This window comes from Mustela nigripes, chromosome 2 (genome assembly GCF_022355385.1).
Source record: "Mustela nigripes isolate SB6536 chromosome 2, MUSNIG.SB6536, whole genome shotgun sequence".
Classification (NCBI taxonomy): Eukaryota; Metazoa; Chordata; class Mammalia; order Carnivora; family Mustelidae; genus Mustela; species Mustela nigripes.
This window is the reverse complement of record NC_081558.1, coordinates 22,490,523-22,510,651: the sequence shown is the minus strand read 5'-3', so window position 1 is coordinate 22,510,651 and position 20,129 is coordinate 22,490,523. Positions and strand designations below refer to the sequence as shown.

The following is a 20,129-nucleotide window of genomic DNA, read 5'->3' as shown; positions in this document are numbered from 1 at the left end:
AGCTATTGCGGCGGACCCTGTGACCGGGCACGAATCTGAGTCCCAAACCTCAGGCGGAGTCTCAGAGCTGGTGTAAATGCCCCGGTCCCCTCTGACGGGCTGGCGGAAGGAACCGAGCCGCTGAGAGGAGGCCGCCTGTCTCTCAGGCTGGGTCAAGGGGGAGCAACAGCTCCGCCCAGCGGGCACCTGAGTCACCCCTGAGCTCTCTCTGGTCAGGAGTAGGAAGGGGTTACATACTGTTTCGTTTGCTTTCCTCTCCTCCTTCCTCCTCGTTCTCAGGATCAATGTCTTCGGCTTGGGTGATCCAGTCCAAGTAGCCCTTTAGATCCTCCTCCAGCTGCTGCTTCTCCCGGAGCTTCTGGAAATCTCCCCGGGCTTTAGCCTTCTCTCGCTCCTTTGAGAATTCTCTGAGGGCAGCAGAGAGAACAAGCACACGTCAGGACGTCCTCGGGGACCTGGACCGTGAGCCATCTGCCCTGCCACACAACAGGCTTGTGGCAGGACACACAGCGCTGAGTACGGCCACGCGAGCACAGCAACAGAGGCCACACACGTGGACAGGACATAGCACAGTGTCTTCCTAAGCAAGACCGTGGCTGTCAGAGCTGCAGAGACGACACCAACACACATGCGCTGTCCCTTAGAAAACCAACAGTCCCCAAGATCCCAAGAGGCCCAGGCCCAAAATGCCACATGCTATCGTGGCAGGCTTGCTGACTCCCACTCTCCCCCACCAACAGCCTGGACTCAGACATGTCCCACCTCCCCCAGAGCCTCCTCAGAGCGCAGGCATCACACGTCAAAGAGCAAGGACCCAGGAGGGCTAGGCTGTGGTCAGAGAGGTCACACACCAGGTATAGGGCTTCTTCAATACCTGTAGCCAAACACAGGTATTGTGTGTTTGGCTACAGCATTCCTGACCCTCACGTCCAAACTGAGAGCCAGGAGGGGGAGCAGGTGCCTCTAGCAGCACCGGCAGCTTCCCGCCAGAGTAGTGGACAGGGTTGGGACAGACCCACCTCACAGCCCCGTTCTCCCTCCCCACACAGAAAATAGAACACCGAAGAAGCACTACTGTCATCCCTAACCCCGCTTCCTTGCCATGATCTTTTCCCAAAAGTCTTCCCCATAGGAGACGAAGAGGCAATACGATTTGTTGCCCATTTATGGGAACACCTGTCCTGGAAAGGCTTTGGCAGAACATGTACACATTCCCAACTGCTTGTTGTTTACTCCGCCTTTGGTGTCTGCAATCCTCCATCTACACGTACATACAGAATCCCTCATTTGCTCCGGCAAGCCTGGGAGTCAGGTGGGTGATTACCCAATTTTCACATCCAAGGAACCATCTGCATTTCCAACCGGGAATAGCTATAGGAGCCAAGCTACATGAGTTACGGATTTCCTAAGTACGATTAAAAAGCTGCTAAGGAAAGCAGCTGAGGTAACAGCACAGCTTTCGCACACACAGCCCTGGATTCTAACAGAGGTTACATCTGTCTTCCTTCTGCCTTCCTTCTAGCCCAAAGATGGCACATCTCCCTATTAGGGACTTCTTTAACTCAACCCAACTCAACCCAACTCGACCCAACACAACACAACCCAATGCAATGCAACCCAACCCAATCCAACCCCACCCAACCCAACCCAACCCAGCTAACCCAATGAACGAAGGGGGAAATGATCTGCTTACATAAGCCCAACCTCTCTTCTCTCTCTTCTCTCTCCCTCTCCACTCTGGTCTGTCAAAGTGCTGAACAGATACTTGAAAGCCCAGGGATGCTGATACTTCAGATAAGAAACTAAAACCCTCACCAAGGCGCCACCCTCTGCCCAGTGAAAAAGGACGACACCCATCGCTCCCCAATCACCCACATTTTGGATGCCCCAAAAGCTGTCGTTGTCTGTGTGAGGGCTGATCCATCCCCACCTGCCCCCTCTGGGAAGTGGGGGAGGCAGGGCTGCAAGGCGTCCTGGGCCTGGCCTGTAGAAGATATGACCTCAGGGGGTTTGCAGGGTGAACCAAAGCTGATAAAGACTCAGAGATGTTTTCTGTACTCCTCACCCAGGGCCCTTTCCTCCAGGGAGAATCCCTGTCCGTCTCCTGTAGGAGAGGCAGGGTGTGTTGCTGCTCAGGCAAACCACATCCTTAGGAGGATGAGGGGCTGCCAGGCCCGCTGGGCTTCCCAAGGACACGGGGACTCGGCTCTGGGTAAGTTCACCAAATTAATTTGAGTTTTAAAAAAAGTCACACCCGATCCATAATGACATCCCTGAAGGATGTAGTGGAGGCCCTGGAGGTTCATGTGTCAACATGAAAATGCATCACGCCATCTGTTTTCTTAAATACATCGTAAAAAGCAACTATGTGAGCCTCATTTCAATTGTTCACCAGAAGTATCTAAGCCCAAATCTCTGTGTTTTGATTTTCAACTTGGAGTACGAAATTTACATGGTTATAATAAAAACAGGGTATTCTTATTTCTAGATCCATAGCTCATCTGAGTTCTTGAAAAAGATTACAAAGATAATAAGAGAGTTACCTGAAAACCCAAGGGCTTTACAAAAGAGAATTTTGCTTTAAAATATTTTATAAAGTTTTTGTTTTTTGTTTTGCTTTCTTTGCATTAGAAATTAAAAAAGAAAGAAAAAGAAAGAGAGAGAGAACTCTAACAAGTGGTACCACTGTTGCCCATTCTTGGTTGCTGAGACATGGTAACACATGCACTGGTAAAATCCTACTATGAGTAAAATTTCTGAGAACAAAAACCTGGCTCATGGCCCATTTGTTTTAAATAACAGTCACTATCACACAACTTCAAGTGACAAAGTTGTTCATGTGAGCACTCAGAACTGATTGAAGCAGTTTCTGAATGGCCTAATACTCAGCAGGCCGGCAAGCTTTGCTGATTGGAAGAACAGAGATTTGCAAGCATGAATCTCCTCCTGGTGGCTCTGAGAAAGGCTGGGGGGAAAGAGGCGGGGGGAGGGGGTCCCTGTGATGGACCTGTAGACCACACTGGGCTCTCTGGTGGAAGACCTGGATTCTAGTCCCAGCTCTGTCACTGGTCTCTTCTGAGTTTCGTTTTTTGCAGCTGCAAACAGACATACGACCTGGTCTACCGTTTCACACAGATGAAGTAAGACAATACTGTGGAAATCATAAAGCGTTGGACAAATGTGAGGCTGAAAAATAGAATATTTACATTGAATCTGGACATGAAAAAGGCAACAGGAGTTTTTTCCAATACTAAAGGGGGGGAAATTGCCAACAGCTCTGGGTGGGCTCTAAGCTACACGATCCCAGCAGAACGGAGAGAAACACAGGACACATAGGATCCTAGACTCAGAGTGACCTCCATGAGCCAGCCAGTGCCTCAGTAATTCTGTACCACTCTCTGCCCCATTGGAAATAACCCAGTCCCATCTTGACAAACCTTCCACTCCAGAAAAATCCCACCCAAGTCCTCCGAATCTTCCATCGACCTCAGTGGATGAAGAAAAAAAGTTCTCCATTTTGCATGAGAACTTGTCATTTTCAAAGCTTGTTACTAAGGGACTGAATAATAGTCACTACTACAAAAGTTGACTTTAAACAGCTATTGGTAGAAACCATCTGACTTTTTACAAATGACTAGAAATCTAACAACTCAGCGTGTGACAGAAACCTACTGGTTCCAGATCAGAATTCTATTTATGATACATTCAATCAAAAGAAAAAAAGATATAAGAAAGGCTTTGACAAAAAGGCACCTGGTATTTTATCCTTTATGTATGAAAAAGAGGTAATAAGAAAACATGCATATTACACTTCAGGGTGTATCCAAAAGATAAAGCAGAAAATGCAAAATGGGGACCAGTGGAAGGGAGGGGACATAACAGGAGGGACCCTGTTAAGTGTAATTTTATAGTTTTGACTTTCGGGACCATGCTAATGTTCCACAAATTATAATTTCTTAATTAAATCACCAAGGATGGGATACAGGGAAAATACCCCTAAAGTGGAATTGAATTGAGACAAAAGAATCTGATTGTATGTCAAATGAATACCATAGCTATCCTGAAGAGAAAGACAAAACTAGCTCAGGTAGCTTAGGATCTCTTGACTGCCTGCTCTCACCATTGGATAGAACCAAGTGAGGGAAGAACAGCAAATAAATGCTAAACTCCTTCAGGGAGTTTTGCGTTTGGTAGTGCTATGGACAAAAATAGTACTGAAATCATTCCAGATGTATTATAGGACTCAACAAATGAGCAAATGTGTCCATGTTGTTGGGAGCCAAGGTTTTTGCTGTAGACGGAGGGTCTTAGAGACATGAAAGAAAGAAAGACTGAAAGGATCCTCTGGGGATGGACTAGAATGGGAGGTGTTGGTGGGAATTCATGATTTCTATGTATCTGTAAATATGTGTATGTATATGTATATATAAATGCATTTATTTCGTAGCTCTATTGAAAGGATATGGAAGCAAAGGCATCCCAGTAGTTATGAGCACACCTGGCACCCAGACTTTGGTCTCTAATATCATTTCTCTGAAAAGGAACCAGAAATCTTGGGTAAAACGACTGATTCGAGGGCCAGAGTAAAGTAGGTACAGGATGAAACAAGTAAGGAAGTACCAAAAATAAATAAATAAAAATTAAAAGCAAAACAAAAATATGATAAGAACATGCCATAAGGCCACAGGAGCCAGGGAAGTATGTCACACTGGCTAAATCTAGAATAGTTTGGGCCCCAAAATAATGAGAAACAGAAATTAAAATTTTAAAAATCAGTCCACACTTGTAATAGACAGATAAATGAAAAAACAAATGAACTGATCATTGCTAGAGGAGAGGGGTGGGGTGGTAGACAACATGAGTGATAGGGAGTGAGAGATATAGGCTTCCAGTTAGGAGATGAGTAAGTCATGGGGATACAAGGTACAGCACAGAGAAGAGAGTCAATGCTACTGTGAGAGCAGTGTACAGTGACAGATGGTGACAATGCTTGGGGTGAGCACGGCGTAATGTATAAACTTGTCAAATGACTATGTTGTATGCCTGAAACTAACGTAACACTGTGTGTCAACTATACTCAAATTTTTTAGAAGTACAAAAACAAGCAAAAGCAAATGAGATAAAATATTAATAAGGGAATTCAGGTAAAGGGTACATGGATTATTCACTACATTAATCTGATTCTTATAACTTCTCTGTACTTTGAAATTACTTCCAAAGAGAAAGAATTTTCAAGCTTTGGGAAAATGTAACCAGGGTAACCAAACAGCAAATTTATGTCACATATGCATTTCTGCTTCCCAGCTAGACTGTAGGCTCTTCCCAGACAGACAATGTTGTCCATCGCTTATGTTTTCCTTTCCACATCTCTGTCTCTCCCAAGATGCACCCCCTTCCAGTAGGCATGTGGGAAAGTCTAGATACAAGGCACATGAAATGAGCCCCATTCCTTAAGAGGCCAGAATGCATCAGGGGAGAAAGCCCATGATTCCCGAGATCTCCTAGAGGGATGAAATGAGCGTGTCTCAGCCCAGACACACCATCTGGACCAGCTTCTACCATCAGCCTGCCCTTTCCCCTTATCATTTACAGGCCTCGTGTTGCTCGAGAATCCTGGTTGCTAGATAATCTTTCCTCCTAGTCTATGTCCTTTGTAAAGGGGAATTTCTCAGTGAGGAATCTTCCTGCCTGCTGGACATCACAACCACCAGGCGTCTACGCCAGCCCATCTGCACACACCTCACCTGCTGAGGCAGCTGGAGGAGCTGTAGCTGGAGTGTCCATGAGGGTTCCCCTCCCCCTCGACTTCAGGCTCCCACTGCAGATCTAGGCTTCATCCTGATGTTGTCCTGCTCAGAAAGCCTCAGGACTCCTTACTGCTGCCCTCAACACTCCAGGGGCAAAACCACTTAGCCTGGCCCTCGAGGCCTCCTAGGCTTCTCCCACAGGTTACCCCAGCTCCACCACCCTGCCTCATCACAAGCACCTTGTATTCTGGCTGTGCTCTTCTCAATTCCTCAACTCTCAGAGCCTCTGTCCACAGAACTCTGTCCAACTGAGAAGCCTTCTCCCACCTCTGAATTTGAGCTCACCCATCAAGACCCAGGTTTCCTGGCTACCCCCCGGCTATCCCCCCCATCAACGAAGAGTCCTGCCCTCCTCTGAATCCCCAGGGCACTCTGCTTGGTGAACACCAAGACTCAGAAGTGTGTGTGTGTGTGTGTGCCCAGGCCAGCTGGCCTCCTCAGCGAGATATCCCTGATGGGAGCCCAGCACAGTGCCCTATCCCCATCCTCACTGCAGAGGATCAATAGTGATGGAGGGACCATTATGACCCTCATTACATAGAAACTGAGGAAGCGGAGACTCAGAGAGATTGGTCAGAGAAGCCCACCGAGCTCCTGAACAGACCCTCCCAAGGACCTTGACTCAGGTAACCAAGAAGCAGAGAAAGAATCAGGTAGAAGTACAAAGGGCTGAGGTCCAAGAAGCAGTTTAGAGTCAGCCCAGGAGGAGCCTTAAATCTCAAATTCAGAATCAGGACTGTTTCCCTGTAGGCAATGGGGAACCACCAGAAGTCTGACAGAAGAGAATCCTTATCGGCTCTGTTCTATGGGAGTTCTACGTGAAGATGAGATCAAAATAGGGAGAAAATGGTGCTGAAGCCAGAAGGCATTCAGGAAACACCGGGTGACAGGGTTGATTCAACACCAACAAGAATGTGAGTCAGAAGTAACATGGCTCTGACAAAATTTCCAACTTCTGTGGAAGGTGCTAAAGAATACCTGTGGGGGCCGCCATTACTGACTCTCAGTCAGCCTCACACGGCGGTCACTTTGGCCTCTGTCCCCTGACGCTGGTCTCCTGGATCTGGCCCCACCAGGAGCCATCTTCTCCCTGAGTGTGGATCCATTCCTCCACAGCCAAATGATGCCCTCCCCGCTTCCTGCCATGGGGAGATTCCACACCCACTTGTTCGGGAAAGAAAGGTCCGCCGGCAGGGGGCAGAGGAAGGCCAGACGGGGGGGGGGGGGGGGGGGGGGTGGATAGAGAAGAGATGCCACAGAAGAGCCCCATTTCTGGTCCATAAGTCTCCAGAAGGCTGCCATAGAAAAGAGGAAGTGGACCTCCTGGCCCCAGGGAGAGAGCAGAAGCAGAGTAAGACTGATTTCAGAGCAAGAGAAGGCAGAAACTTCTAGTAGTCCAAGTGCTCCGAAGATGAAACAGGAAGCCATGGGAGACAGCAGCTTCTAGAGTGGGCGCCATGGAGATGGGGGTCTTTGATAGAGGGCTAGCACCTCGGTAGGGAAGCTGGAGCAGGGGTTGTGGTATAAACCTTGCCCATATCTCTTCCCCAGGCCCACACAACACCCATCTCACTCAGGCCAGCTCTTGCAACACACTGCCCCATACGGTGTCCAGCCATGACTGTGACTCAAGTCTCCTGGCCTCCTCCGTGGCTCCAAGGGAAAGCCAGACCCCTGACTGCTGCGAAGTGGTCCCTTCCTCACCGTCTGCTTCCTCGCCGGTGCCTCTCTCAGTCCGGGCAGCCAAGATGTCTGGTGGCATCAAGAAGCCCAAGGGCCAAGGGAGTCAGAAGCAATGGCCAGGAGAGGTCCTGACTGCGGAGCAAGGGTACAGCCACACCCCAGGTGGCAGTCACACGGGCCCCAGCAAAGCCCTGCAGAGGGGAGAGGAAAAGCGAAGAGCACACGCGGAAGGCTCGGAGGCAGGCAGAGCCTGAATGCACAGCTGCCTTTAGCGGCCCTAACCCGAGACTACCCTGGCGCGGGGCCCACCTGCCAACCAACATCAGTGCCAGCAGGATCTGCGCTCGTGCAGCGGGATGCTGCGTCAGTTTCCTGCAGGAGGGTCAGCCAGGTCACGGCCCCTTTCTAGTAAATAACAGAAACCAACCTCTTACGTATGGGGATTTCTATCTGGGATCCTCCAGGCATCTTTAGGCGCACTGTCTCACAGGTCCTCGCTACCTTGGTGCGGGACAGGCAGGAGGACAAGGACTGTCCTCTCATCTTGCAAAAGCCAAAGTTGAAGTTCAACAAGTTGGTGTTACTGACCCTGCACCACAGGCTTAGGAAACAGGACAACTGGACTCCAAACGAAGCATCCTTTCCACAGGACTCCCTATCCCTCTGCTTCCCAGCTTAGGAAGATGTGCAGACAGGACACTTACTGGTCAGGACCAGGAGGGCTGGGTCAAGATGGAAGGCTCTGCTTACCCTCGGCATTCTGGTTTTCCTCCAGAGCCCCGACTCCGCGCTTAGCCCAGGGATAGTACACGCCCCAGAAAGCTCTGCTCCAGGAAGACACACTCTGCCTGGAAGAAACTAGCTTTCCCCCCCACCCCAGGAGCCCCCGTGCACATGCCCCACACTGCAGAGAGCTTCCTAAACCCTGACAGTGCCAGGATTTACAGGTCCTGACATCCCACGCTCTGGGAGCCCCAGCTCAGCCAACACAACGGGGGAGAGAGCACGTAGCCTGAAGCAAACCACTGCATTCAAATGGTAGGGCAGGTCATAGGGGACTGCCGTCACACAGTTGGCTCTGGAATTTGTTATTTCTCAAACGCCCCATAAAGTAAACGGGCCACTGGAAGTCAGGATGATTTAGAGATAGGGTTCCTTCTTGGGTTGTAATGCTATTTGTTTTACCCAGACCCACACAAATAAAATGTAGACGAATGCTTTGAAATTTGGGCATGCACACACACACATGCACACACACAGAGAAAACAAACACCAACAAGCATAAAAGCCTTCAGTGAGCAAAGCCCACATGTGAACTACTAGGATTCAGATTTCCAGGGAAAGAGAGGACTCGGGAATATTCTCTCTCTCTCTCTCTCTCTCTCTCTCTCTCTCACACACACACACACACACACATTCACATGCAACATTTATAAAAAGAGTGGGGAAGCAGAAGTAAGCCAGTGGTTTTGATCAGTGGAGGCCAGTCTTTCTTAGGTGTTAATTCTTTCCACTATGTAGACATAAAGGAAATGAAACAGAATAAAAAAAGTATTTGGGCTCAAAACATACTTTTATGTTTGAATCTAATTTGGGGGGAAGCACACAAGTTTAGTGTCGTTCAAGGAAATGAGGTGTTCTGTTAAAAAAATAAATAAAACAGGGAGGGAGGGAGAGAAGGTGTGGTGGGTAGGGAGGAAGGGAGGGAAAAAAATCAACAACCTGTGATGCTTCACAATTTGAAAAATATTTTAAATGAGTGGCACTGGCTCAGGTTCCAAGTTCATCAAAATCATTGGCTTTGTTCCAGTTTCCCTCAACCACAAAAGGCCAGGATTTGCCCCCAGGAGGCTGTCTTTGCATGAGAAGAGCCTGCCAGCGTCCCAGGAGAAGGTCATGCACCCCACTGTGACATGCTCCTTTGCAGGTGACACAGGGCTGCAGGGGAGGGGAGCTCATCTGGGGCGTTGGTCTTGGACGGCAAGTGAGCCACTGCTTGGGCAGAGGGACAAGAGAAAACGGAGGGCTTTGGTTGACCACAGCAAGAGGCTGGAGAAAGTATCCAATAGTCACACTTCCAGGCAGCCACACTAGGACCATTCTTTGATCCTGAAGTAACCGCTGTGGTGAGTCTTTCCGTAAAGGGAGTGCCTCCTAATTTCTGTTCACACCGGTTTGGGTGTCTTAAGCGATGTCCTCAAACCCACGTTCCCTTTTTCATGTCTTTGACAGCCCTTTTGGACATAAAAGTCTCTGAGAAAATGCTCTGAATAGAAAACAGTTCCCATCTTTTGAGAAGACAAATCATTTTCAAAGTAGGTATTTCCTAACTTTTCTCCCCCAGCTTTTAATGACAAGGATATCTGCTGCGAACCGCAGCTGAGCGGGCATGTCCACACCTAACCTCAGGGACCTGGCACATGTGGCGCTTCCCCTCCCCCACCCCCGGAACAGGAGGGACGGAGCCCACTAATGCAGGATCAGTCTGGTCTTCTGTCTCTCCCGGTCCTCTCTAACCACCTGCTCCAACCCTCCTCAAGTTCCTTCATTCCCTCCAAGGCACAGAAGTGTTACTGCTGTACGTTGGTGTTCCCCAAGTTAGCCTCAGCTGCTCGTCCCTATTCTTGCCCACGCTGCTGGGTCAGCCCGTGAGCACATTTCTCTAACGTCCTTAGAGTCTCCTGGATGAATCTCGCTGGCGTAGAATTTGATTCACAGCACAACAACTGTTCTCTAGTATTTTCTTCTAACACTAACCTGTAAGCTCTGTGAAGAAGGGGCCGTGTGCGTCTTATCTTTGTATATCAATTCCTTATCAAAAGTGGTGGCCATTGCTTGGGGGACTAGGCTACATTTTATTTATTTATTTTTTATTTATTTTAAAGATTTCATTTATTTGTCAGAGAGAGAGCACAAGCACAGGGGGCAGCAGAGGGAGAAGCAGGTTCTCCACTGATCAGAGAGCCCGATGTGGGACTCGATCTCAGGACACTGGGATCATGACCTGAGCTGAAGGCAGATGCTTAACTGACTGAGCCACTCGGGCACCCCAGGAATAGGTTAAATTTTAATAAATGCTTTTATAGACTCAGGTCTTTTTTTTTTCTTTCAATTTTTCTATTTTTTAATTTTTTTTATTAGAGAGAGGGAGGGGCAAAGAGAGAGTGAGAATCCTAAGCTGGCTCCACACCCAGTGCAGAGCCTGGTATGGGGACCTGAGCTCACAGCTCTGAGATCATGACTTGAGCTGAAATCAGGAGTCAGACACTTAACTGACTGGGCTACCAGGTGCCCCTACAGACTCAGGTCTTAGGTTAATAACGACCACTTCATAGACATGGATTGTGGGCTCTGCACTAGACTGGGCATATCTGAAAACAAATGGCCATGTAACGTTCTAGCACCTAAAACTGTACCCACCACCGTCATTAAAACAGAAACAAAGACAGCCATTGTCCTGCCAAGTCTTAAAAAGTCCTCCATGGAAAGGAAGAAAGTGTATCTGGCATCTTAGAATGAACTACCCTTTCCTTTGACTGCATCTCCTTGTCGGAGGACAGAAGAGCTACGCTCTCTCTCTGCAGAGTTAAGTTTCCATGGCTACCAAAGACATTCTAGTGCTTCCGGAAGAAAATTTCCCATGCAGGTTGCACACTAAAAGTTACAGATTCCTTGCTTCAATCTGTTTTTTAGAAAACGTGTGCTAAGAGGCATTCTTCGAAAACATGGGCTCTCTCATCTCATCACTTTCTCCGAATGAAATACATCCTTCAATCAAATGAGCCAAGCCTACATCGTTAGCTGCCATGACAGGCGTGCAATGTGTTAGTTAAGAAGTGATTTGAGAAACCTCACGCTAGACTTCTCCGATTCCAGTGTTTTAAAGGAAAAATGAGGAAAATGTGTACCTGAAGTCTGACTCTGGATGGTGGCAGAACCCTTAACAAATAAACCTGTTGGAAGGTACCAGCAGCCCCACGCATGTCCTACTTATGCACGGACACCGTCTGCTGCGTTATGAGCCTGGTTAGAGCTGCTCGGAACGGAGTGACGGCTGCCTGTGCCTGTCTGGGGGCAGGATCTGACTGCAGGTAAGCAACACCGGACCAGGGGAGAAGCTGGGACCAAACCCAACTGTTGGGATCACTAAGAGTTTCAGCCCAATCCCACCCACTGGACTTGTCAGCGGTGAACCCGTTGGTGAGAGGCTCGCAGAGGAGATGGAGCCTCTCCCTCCCAGGAGAGGTTCCTCGTTGGAGGGCAGGATGGGTGAGAAGTGCCCTCTATGGACCTTCACGTTTCATTGATACCAAGGGAATGAGCATATTTTAAGGGACACTCGGGGATTCAGAGACATCCATCCCTACTAAAAGGATCCAAAAAGACCACTTGAGCTAGAATGGAACTTGTTCCCTAGCACTCGTTTTCTTGTTGTTGTTTTTTAAAGAATAGATATAGATAGATAGATAGATGCACAAGCCAGTGGGAAGGGGAAGAGGGAGAGGGAGAGAATCTCAAGCAGACTCCCTGCTGAGCAGGGAGCCCTGTGTGGGGCTCGATCTCATGACCCTGAGATCGTGACCTGAGCCGAAATCAAGAGTTGGACACTCAACCGACAGAGCCCACCCAGTGCGCCATCACAAGCACTTTTAAGAGGAAAAAGAAACCAATTTCTCTGAAGCCTCCATACTCCACTACTCCACTCTGCTCTGGGGGAGTCATCTGGAGGAGATAAAGAAACAGGTAAAACAGGAAGAACACAGCAGCTCAGGCTGTATCAGCCCAGAATCCAGCCGGGGGAGACAGGGTCCCACAGGAGGTGTCCCCACGCCTGACACACAAGGAGCTTCCACCTGATGGGAGAAGTAGCTTGGGCCCCGGAGACACACAGCTCGGAATTTGATTTCTAGCTTACTAGGAATCCTGATTGACTAGCTGTGTGACTTTGAGAAAACTGAAACCTCTCTGAGCCTCGCTGCCCTCAGCTATAAAACTGAGGCAAAAGCGCTTCAGTAAGGTATTAGAGAAGACTGAAAGAAGTAAACTGTGCAAAGCATGTAGCCGGGTGCTGGGTATCTGTCTTAGCCACTCTATTAATAAAAAACAAAGGAAAACTCTCACACACAATCCGTACCCAGAGTTGACCATCAAGTCCACAGATCTCGCCTCCCCTCTGAGGCCCCCAAGCGCCTTCTGCATCGACTCCTTCATGTTGATCTCCACCACGCCACGCTGCCTGTCCACTCACCCCCTCTCCATCAGATCCCCCCCCCCAACCTCCTGGCTCCCCCCTCACTCCGTGTCACCCTGCGGGGCCCCAGCTTTGCTTTCCAGTCCTGGTTCCACATCATCACTTGACTTTCACACACCTCCACAGCTCCCGTCAACGGAAGCAAAAACTCCCGCCTCCTTCATGGGGCTCCCCAAGTGCAGCGGCTTCTTTCTGACCCTCCAACCCCTTGCACACCAGCTGGCAGAGAGCACCCAGGTCCCAATACACTGTGTGCACTGGGCCCCGTGTTCCTCGCCATGCGCTGGAATCTTTCATTACACTTGCAAATGCCCTCCCTTCCACGGCCAGCCGGAGTTCGGCTTCCTCGGGAGAACCCCCTCCGATGTGCCAGCCCTCCCCTGTACATCTGGGCCATGCTGCTGGGGGCGGCGTAGATGCCCAAACGCGGGTGACTGAGGGCCAGACAGGAAGAGCGTGCAAGTGGCCCCCAGGGCGGGCCCCGCGGCCCCTCAATGGTTACGCCTCCGTCAGCCGGCTCGTCAGCAACCGCACAGGATCTAAGCCCGGGTCGGGCACAGGGCACAGCACACACGTGGGTGGGTGCAAGGCAGTTGCCCCCCAAGATTCAACTCCTCAGATAGAGCAAAAGCCTCCCAGACTCCGAAGCCAAGAAGCCGCAAATGCTTGGAGGCTCCAAGGGCGGCAGCAGAGAACTCCGCTTAGACCAAGATTGGGTTTAACGCCGAATTTACAGGACATGATCTAGTTCTGAGCAGATTAATATTTTATCCCTGAATCCAAACCCAACTCTTGGGATAATCAGACTTAGAGAAATTAGGTTAGTGCTTCCAGAGCCGCTCCAGTCCCGGGAAGCTGGGACGTCCTGGAGGGAAGGGCCGGCGAGGGAGCATCCAGAGTGTAAAGAAGGAGGCTTTCAAAGGCCGAGAGACAGTCTGTCTCGAGGAGATGACAGTCCGGCCAACACTGAAAACATCTGCGTTGGGAACGGTCTGTTCGGTTCCCAGGTCCCTTCCTGTCTGTTTCTCTCCTTGGTTCTGAGGACAGCTCTACAAGACAAGTGACAGGGCAGATGAGGCCACCCCCTTCAGGACAGGTGAAGCCCACCGGGGAAGGTCACGTCAGCAGGAAGAGGCCACCAGCATGACAACCAGGACCCTGCTAACCTGTGCTGTCCCCACCATGGTGACATGCCGGAACCAGTCACCGCAGTAACTGGTAATCCGCTTGGCGGGGGAAGCCACCGCCCAAAACCCTCAACCCTCCACCTGCGGCTGGGCTAGTCACACCAGCTGCAATAACCACCACCCCGGGGTCTTGGGAGAGCATCTCTGGAGAGACAGAAGCTTCTAGCACACACCTCAGGCCGGGTGAGCCAGACCAAGTGGGCCAGGGTGGCTGCCAGCCAAGGACCCTCCTCCGTCGGGAGACCTCACCACCAAGCCTCCATGCCCTTTGCTGATGACCAGCGAAAGCCTGCACAAAGCAAGGCACACGTACAATGCCCAATCCCTCTCCCCGGGTGGCCCGTCCCCACATTCCTCCGCACGACCTTGTCACTGACTCGGCTTTCCCTCACTCTTCAGCCCTTCCCTGTGCCCTCTGGAAGTCCTGCTCCTGTACCCTCAACCTCTTCAAAGGGACCCCCGTCCTCCCTGCTTGGACGGAAATCTGGGTCACCCTGGAGCTTCCCGCTCTGCTTCCCTTGCGGTCTTTCCGGATCCCTCCTCAAGGTGGGGTTGCTTGCTTTTCTGTTCCTCTTAACATCTTCATTAACCCACTCCTTCGCTTGGCTGTACAAGTCTATCGCACAAAAGAACCCTGTTCCTGCAGGGATAGTTTATCAGTGGAAGACGTGGCCTTCTCAGGGTCGGCTTGGGTCAACCTCCTCAACGAAGACTCCTGGCTCCCAGCCTCCCTCTCCACTCCTCCCATCCTCCTGGGGGACTCTTGCCAACACCCAGCATTGCAATCCTTGACCTACTGATCTCCAATAGCCATCCGTCCCATGCTGCTTCAGCCACCCCATCCCTGCCAATCCCAAATGTTCACCATCCCTAACTTTATCAGAAACCCCAGCCTTCTGCGTTCTGACCATAATCTCCTAACAGCCAACTTCCTCACTGCCACTCTAGACAATTTTTTTTTTTTTTAACCTCTCTGGAATGCCCAATCCATTGGACCATTGTCTCCCAGTCTGTTAAGTCTCTCCTTTCCTCCTAATTGAACTTAGATTTCTTGGGATCTTGAGTTCTTGCCGGCAACCTAAACGCTCTTCCATCCTTGGGGCAGGGATGGTTGGGACAGGCTGCCATCAGTGCAAGTCCCTCATCGCCAGCTTCAAGTAAGATCTCAGCACAGCACATCACTTCCTCCCAGCCCATCTGAGCCTTCTCAGTGACTCACTCGAGCCTTCTCCATGCTCTTCAGATGTACGCCGCCGCCTGCTAGTTAGCGACCCCCTTCCCCTCAGCAGTTGAGCTTGCCTTCTGCTTCAGAAAAACTAAGAATTAGGCAAGAATATTCTCAGCTTCCCACCAACAAACCAAATTTACACCCTCTCTTCCTTTCCTGTCTTTACAAAAGAAAGCACCTTCTCTTAATACTGTCCTTTGGCATCTTAATAAATTGAGCTTTTCAATCCATGATCATCTACCTTCTATTTCCTGAGGTCTTCTTTAATTTCCTTCAGCAGAATTATGTGTAGAAGAGGTCATGTACGTCTTTCATTAGATTCTTGGGATCTTGATTTTTTAAGCTATATTTTTTGGTACCTTGCATGCCTCTGTTTAACATTGTGAACATATGGACTACAGTTATAATGATGTTTTTATGTTCTTTTTGCTAATTCTAGCATCTGTGTGAGTTCTGGGTTGGTTTCAATTGATTGATCAATTCTTATTAGGGGTCATGTTTTTCTGCCTGGTCACCTTTAATTGAATGCCAGACATGGTAAGTTCCCTCTTGGTGGGTGTTCAATATTCTGTATTTCTAAAAATATTCTAGTGCTTTGTTCTGGGATCCAGTTTTTTGGATCCCACTGGTCCTGTGTGTCTTGCTTCAGTTTTGTTGGATCAGTCTGGAACACTTCCTCATGGAGGCCTAGTTATTCCTCAGTAACTGGGCGAGTCCTTTGAGCACTTTACCCAACGTCCTAGGAATGAGGAGCTTCTCCGGGGTGGCTGGTGGGAGTAGGCCATGTGCCTTGGCCTGCGTGAGCACGGACCCTCACCCTCTGTGATCCATTCCAGTGCTCTTTCTTCAGCCTCCGGTAGTTTCCTACCGACAAGAGATAAATAGTAAACTCTGCCACACCTTGCGGGGGACCCTCTGCTGGTCTCTGCAGAGCTCCTTCTAGGCCATTCTCTCCTCTCTTACACGCTCTCCCGCATACTCTGGCCACCTTGGTTTCTGCAGATACTTAGCTTCTCAACTTTGGGAGGTCATAGGGCTCCACCAGGGTCCTTCCCTCCTGTGATATGGTGGCCCCAGAACTCTCTCAAGCCAGGGAGCGGGGGCAGTCACGGTCCTTGTGCAGCTTACTTCCTGTTTCTCAGGGATTGGTCCCTGTCCTTCATCACCTGGTGTCTGGTGTTCACATACAGAGTCTGGTTTCAGTTTTGTTGCTTCGGGTAGGAGGGTAAATCTGGCATCTGCTACTACATCCTCACCAGAAGCAAAGTCTCTCTTAATTCCACATTGATGGTATTTTACGATCACTTTTATAAAAAATTCCAGTTATGAATAAAAACGCATGTGTTTCAAGTTTGTGGTTTAGCGAACATTGACACTCCTCACTGACAACAGCCCCGTCAAGATATACAGAACACATACGCCACAGCCCAAGTATCTCATTTCCTTTCCCAGCCAATCGCCCCTCTCCTACCTGAAAAAGTCAGCGATCTAAGTTCTATATTATGGATTAATTTTATTTATTCTAGAACTTCAGACTCACAGCATATACTACTCTCTTTTGTACTGGGCTCTCTTCCTTCAGCACAACACTTTTGAGCTTCATGAATAACAAGGCATTAGTGTTTCCATTTCTTTGTCCTGCTGGATAGTATGCCAATTTCTGATTCCATTACAATCTATTTACTTTCCTGTTGACAAACATTGGGGCTTTTCCAGGTTGGAGCCTCTAGAACAAAGCTCTTTGAATGTTCATAGACAAGGCATGGTGGACATAGGTTTTCATTTCTTTTGGGTCATTACCCACAGGGATGGGACTGCTGGGCCAGTATGGTTTTTGTTTAACTTTATAAGAAACTGACATATTTTGCCAAAGTGGTTGAGCCATTTTATGCTTCTATGAGCAATGTATGAGTGCATAAATCGCTCTGTATTCTTGTCAACACTTGATATTGTTCATCTTAATTTTAGCTGTTCTACTCTTGTTATGGGTCTCTCATTGCAGTTTTAACTTGCATTTTCCTGGTGACTAAGGATTTTGATCATCTTTACATGCACATTGGCTGCTCTTATATATTCCTTTATATAGTATCTGTCCAAGTCTCTTGCTATTTTTAATTGGGTTATCTTCTTAGTTGTTAAGAGTTCTTTGTATATTATAGCTACAATTCTGTCAGATAACTATCTATAGACAGAGGAAAGATTTCCCCTAGGATGTGGTTTCCCTCGCAAATTCCTATTTCTGAAGGGCAAAATCATCTAGAAAGGTCATTTTTTGCTTTTTAATGGTCCATTTCAAGTCAGCATTTGTGTCCAGTGTGAGCTAACGGTCAAGGTCCATTAATTCATTGTATTTTACTAAGAAGATTTTTTTCTCCATCAGATTACTTAGCATCTTGTTTAAAAAAAATGACCATAGCTATATTTCTGGATTTTCTATTCCACTCAAGTATTCTATATATCTATCTTTTTGCCAGGATGACACTAAATCTACTTTGCCTCAGAGTAAGTCTTGAAACCAGGTAGTGTAAGCCCTTTAACTTTGTCCATCGTCAAGATTATTTTGGTTATGTGAAAATCAGTAATTATATGTGAATTTTAGAATCAGCTTGTCAATGTCTTTTAAAAAAAAGCTATTAAGATTTGTAAATGGGATAGCACTGGATGTGTAGAAATTTTGAGGGAAACGGACATGTTCATAATATTGTGTCTTCCAACCCATGATCATGGGACATCTTCATTTATTTTAGAGCATCTTTGATTTGACTAATCTGTGTTTTATACTCTTCAGCGTAGAGATCTTCCATATTTTTCCTCATCTTTATGCCCAAGTATTCTAATTTGTCAATGTTTTAATGCTTCCTCAAAGTTCATTTGCCACACACATGCAGCTTGTATACAGGAATAAAATTAATTTTTGTAAATTGACCCTATATTCTGTGATCTTGCTATGTTCATTTCCCACTTCTAACAGGTTTTTGGTCACTTTGTAAATAGAAATAGGTTTTGCTTTCTAATCATTCTGCTTTTTCTTTTTCTTGTTTCAACGCACTAGATAGTGCTTATAGTATAATGTTGAAAAAAGGGGTGAGAGAGGTAGGATTACCTTGTTTCTAAGCGTAGGGAAAAAAAGCATTTCAGTCTTTCACCATTAGGGATGGTATTAGGTACAATCTTGTGAGGTTTTTGTTTTTTTGTAGACAAGATTTTTCAGGCTGAGGAAGTTCCCATGTATTCCTAGTTTGCTGAGTTTTTATCATGGTTACAGAACACGGTCAGTAGCATTTTCTGTATTTACTGAGAATATCATATGGTTTTTCTCCTTCATTTGGTTAATATGGCAAATTACATTGTTTGAGTTTCCAGTGGTGAATCAACCTTGTATTTTTGGTATAAATCCCATTTGTTCTTAAAGTATTGTTCCTTTCATCTTGCTTGATTAGATTTGCTAATATTTGAGAACTGTTACATCATATTAATGAAAGATGTTATAACGGCTGTTTGGTTTCATATTCAGGTTATTCTGGCCTCATAAAAGGACATGGAAAATGTCCACTCTCAATTATCTGCCAAAGGTTTTTTTTTTTTTTTTTTTAAGAATGACATTCTCAATCGTTTGACATAATTCACCTTTGACATCATCGAGGCCTCTAGTTCTCTTTGAAAGACGGTTTGTGATTTTGAATTCTATTTAAAAAGCAAATAAAGGGGCTCATTCATTTTTTATTGATTAGAGTCCATTCCAGTAAGCTGTATTTTTTCAAGAAATTTGCCGATTTCTCCTAAGAAATCTTAGGATCTTATTCTCATAAAATCTTATTCTCATAAAATGTTTTACCCTATTCTCTTGCTATTGCTTTAATGTCTGTGGCGATGTCCCTATTTCATTACTAATAATTTAAAATTTGCTTTTTTCTATTTTGGTGAGTCTTGATACAGATCTGGTATGAATAAGCTTTTCCAAGAGCCCACTTTTGTCTTTGTTAACTTTACCTGTTATTTGGGTTTCCTCTTTCATTGGCTTCCTTTCTTATTTTCTACTTACCTCGGACAAATTTTTGCCCTTTTTCTAGATGCTTAAACGAGAATGTAGACTATTGCATTTAAAGCTTTCCTCTCTCCCTCTCAGCACTCCTTTAGATGGATAACGTGAATTCTGAGATGCTGCATTTTCATTTTCCAGGATCAAATATTTTATCACATTTACTGTAATATTTCTCCTTGAATTGTACGTTAGAGATATGTCATCGAATTCTCAAATATTTGGAGAACTGTCTAGACATTTTATTGTGATTGACTTCTACTTCACATTTATTGCTGTTAGAAAAAACACACTTCTGAGATTTCAATCTTGTTATGTTGAGTGAGACTTCTGATGCCCATATTTGATCTACCTCGGTTAATGTTCCATGTACTTGTGAACAGAATGTGTATTCTTGCAGTTACTGGATATAGTGTTCTATAATTATCAATTAGCTCAGTTTGGCTGATAGTGCTTGGGTATTACCTATACTTAGTGTTTTTCTTCTCCCCACTCTATTAATTATTGAAAGGGGATAATAAGAACTTTCATCTATGTTTGTGGATTTCTCAGTTTCTCCACGTGCTTTTTACTTTACAGGCCTCCCTTCATGCACATTAAAGCTTATTTCTTCATGTATTTTATTGTTTATTTTTTAAAAATTTTATTTATCAGAGAAAGAGACACAGTGAGAGAGGAAACACAAGCAGGGGAAGTGAGAGAGGGAGAAGCAGGCTTCCCGCTGAGCAGAAAGCCCAATGTGGGGCTCGATCCCGGGACCCTAGGATCATGACCTGAGCTGAAGGCAGACACTTAACGACTGAGCCACCCAGGTGCCCCTCTTCATGTATTTTAAAGACATTTAGAATCCTCACATCTTCTCGATGAACTGATCCCTTTATGAGATGCTTGCTTGCATTGAAATTTCTTTTGTGTGGTATTAATATTACCCCAT

The 20,129-nt window shown here is 47.1% G+C and overlaps 1 protein-coding gene across 15 annotated transcripts in view; it reads right to left on the bottom strand.

Annotated features, from left to right (window-relative positions):
- The window catches only part of CACNA1D (calcium voltage-gated channel subunit alpha1 D), a 295,348-nt gene that overhangs the window by 102,649 nt on the left and 172,570 nt on the right, over positions 1–20,129 (bottom strand). For all 15 annotated transcript variants that reach the window (XM_059389949.1, XM_059389962.1, XM_059389957.1 and 12 more), the window contains exon 9: positions 238–407. In XM_059389949.1, coding sequence (XP_059245932.1) covers positions 238–407 — 170 coding nt within the window. The remainder of the gene's footprint in view (positions 1–237; positions 408–20,129) is intronic.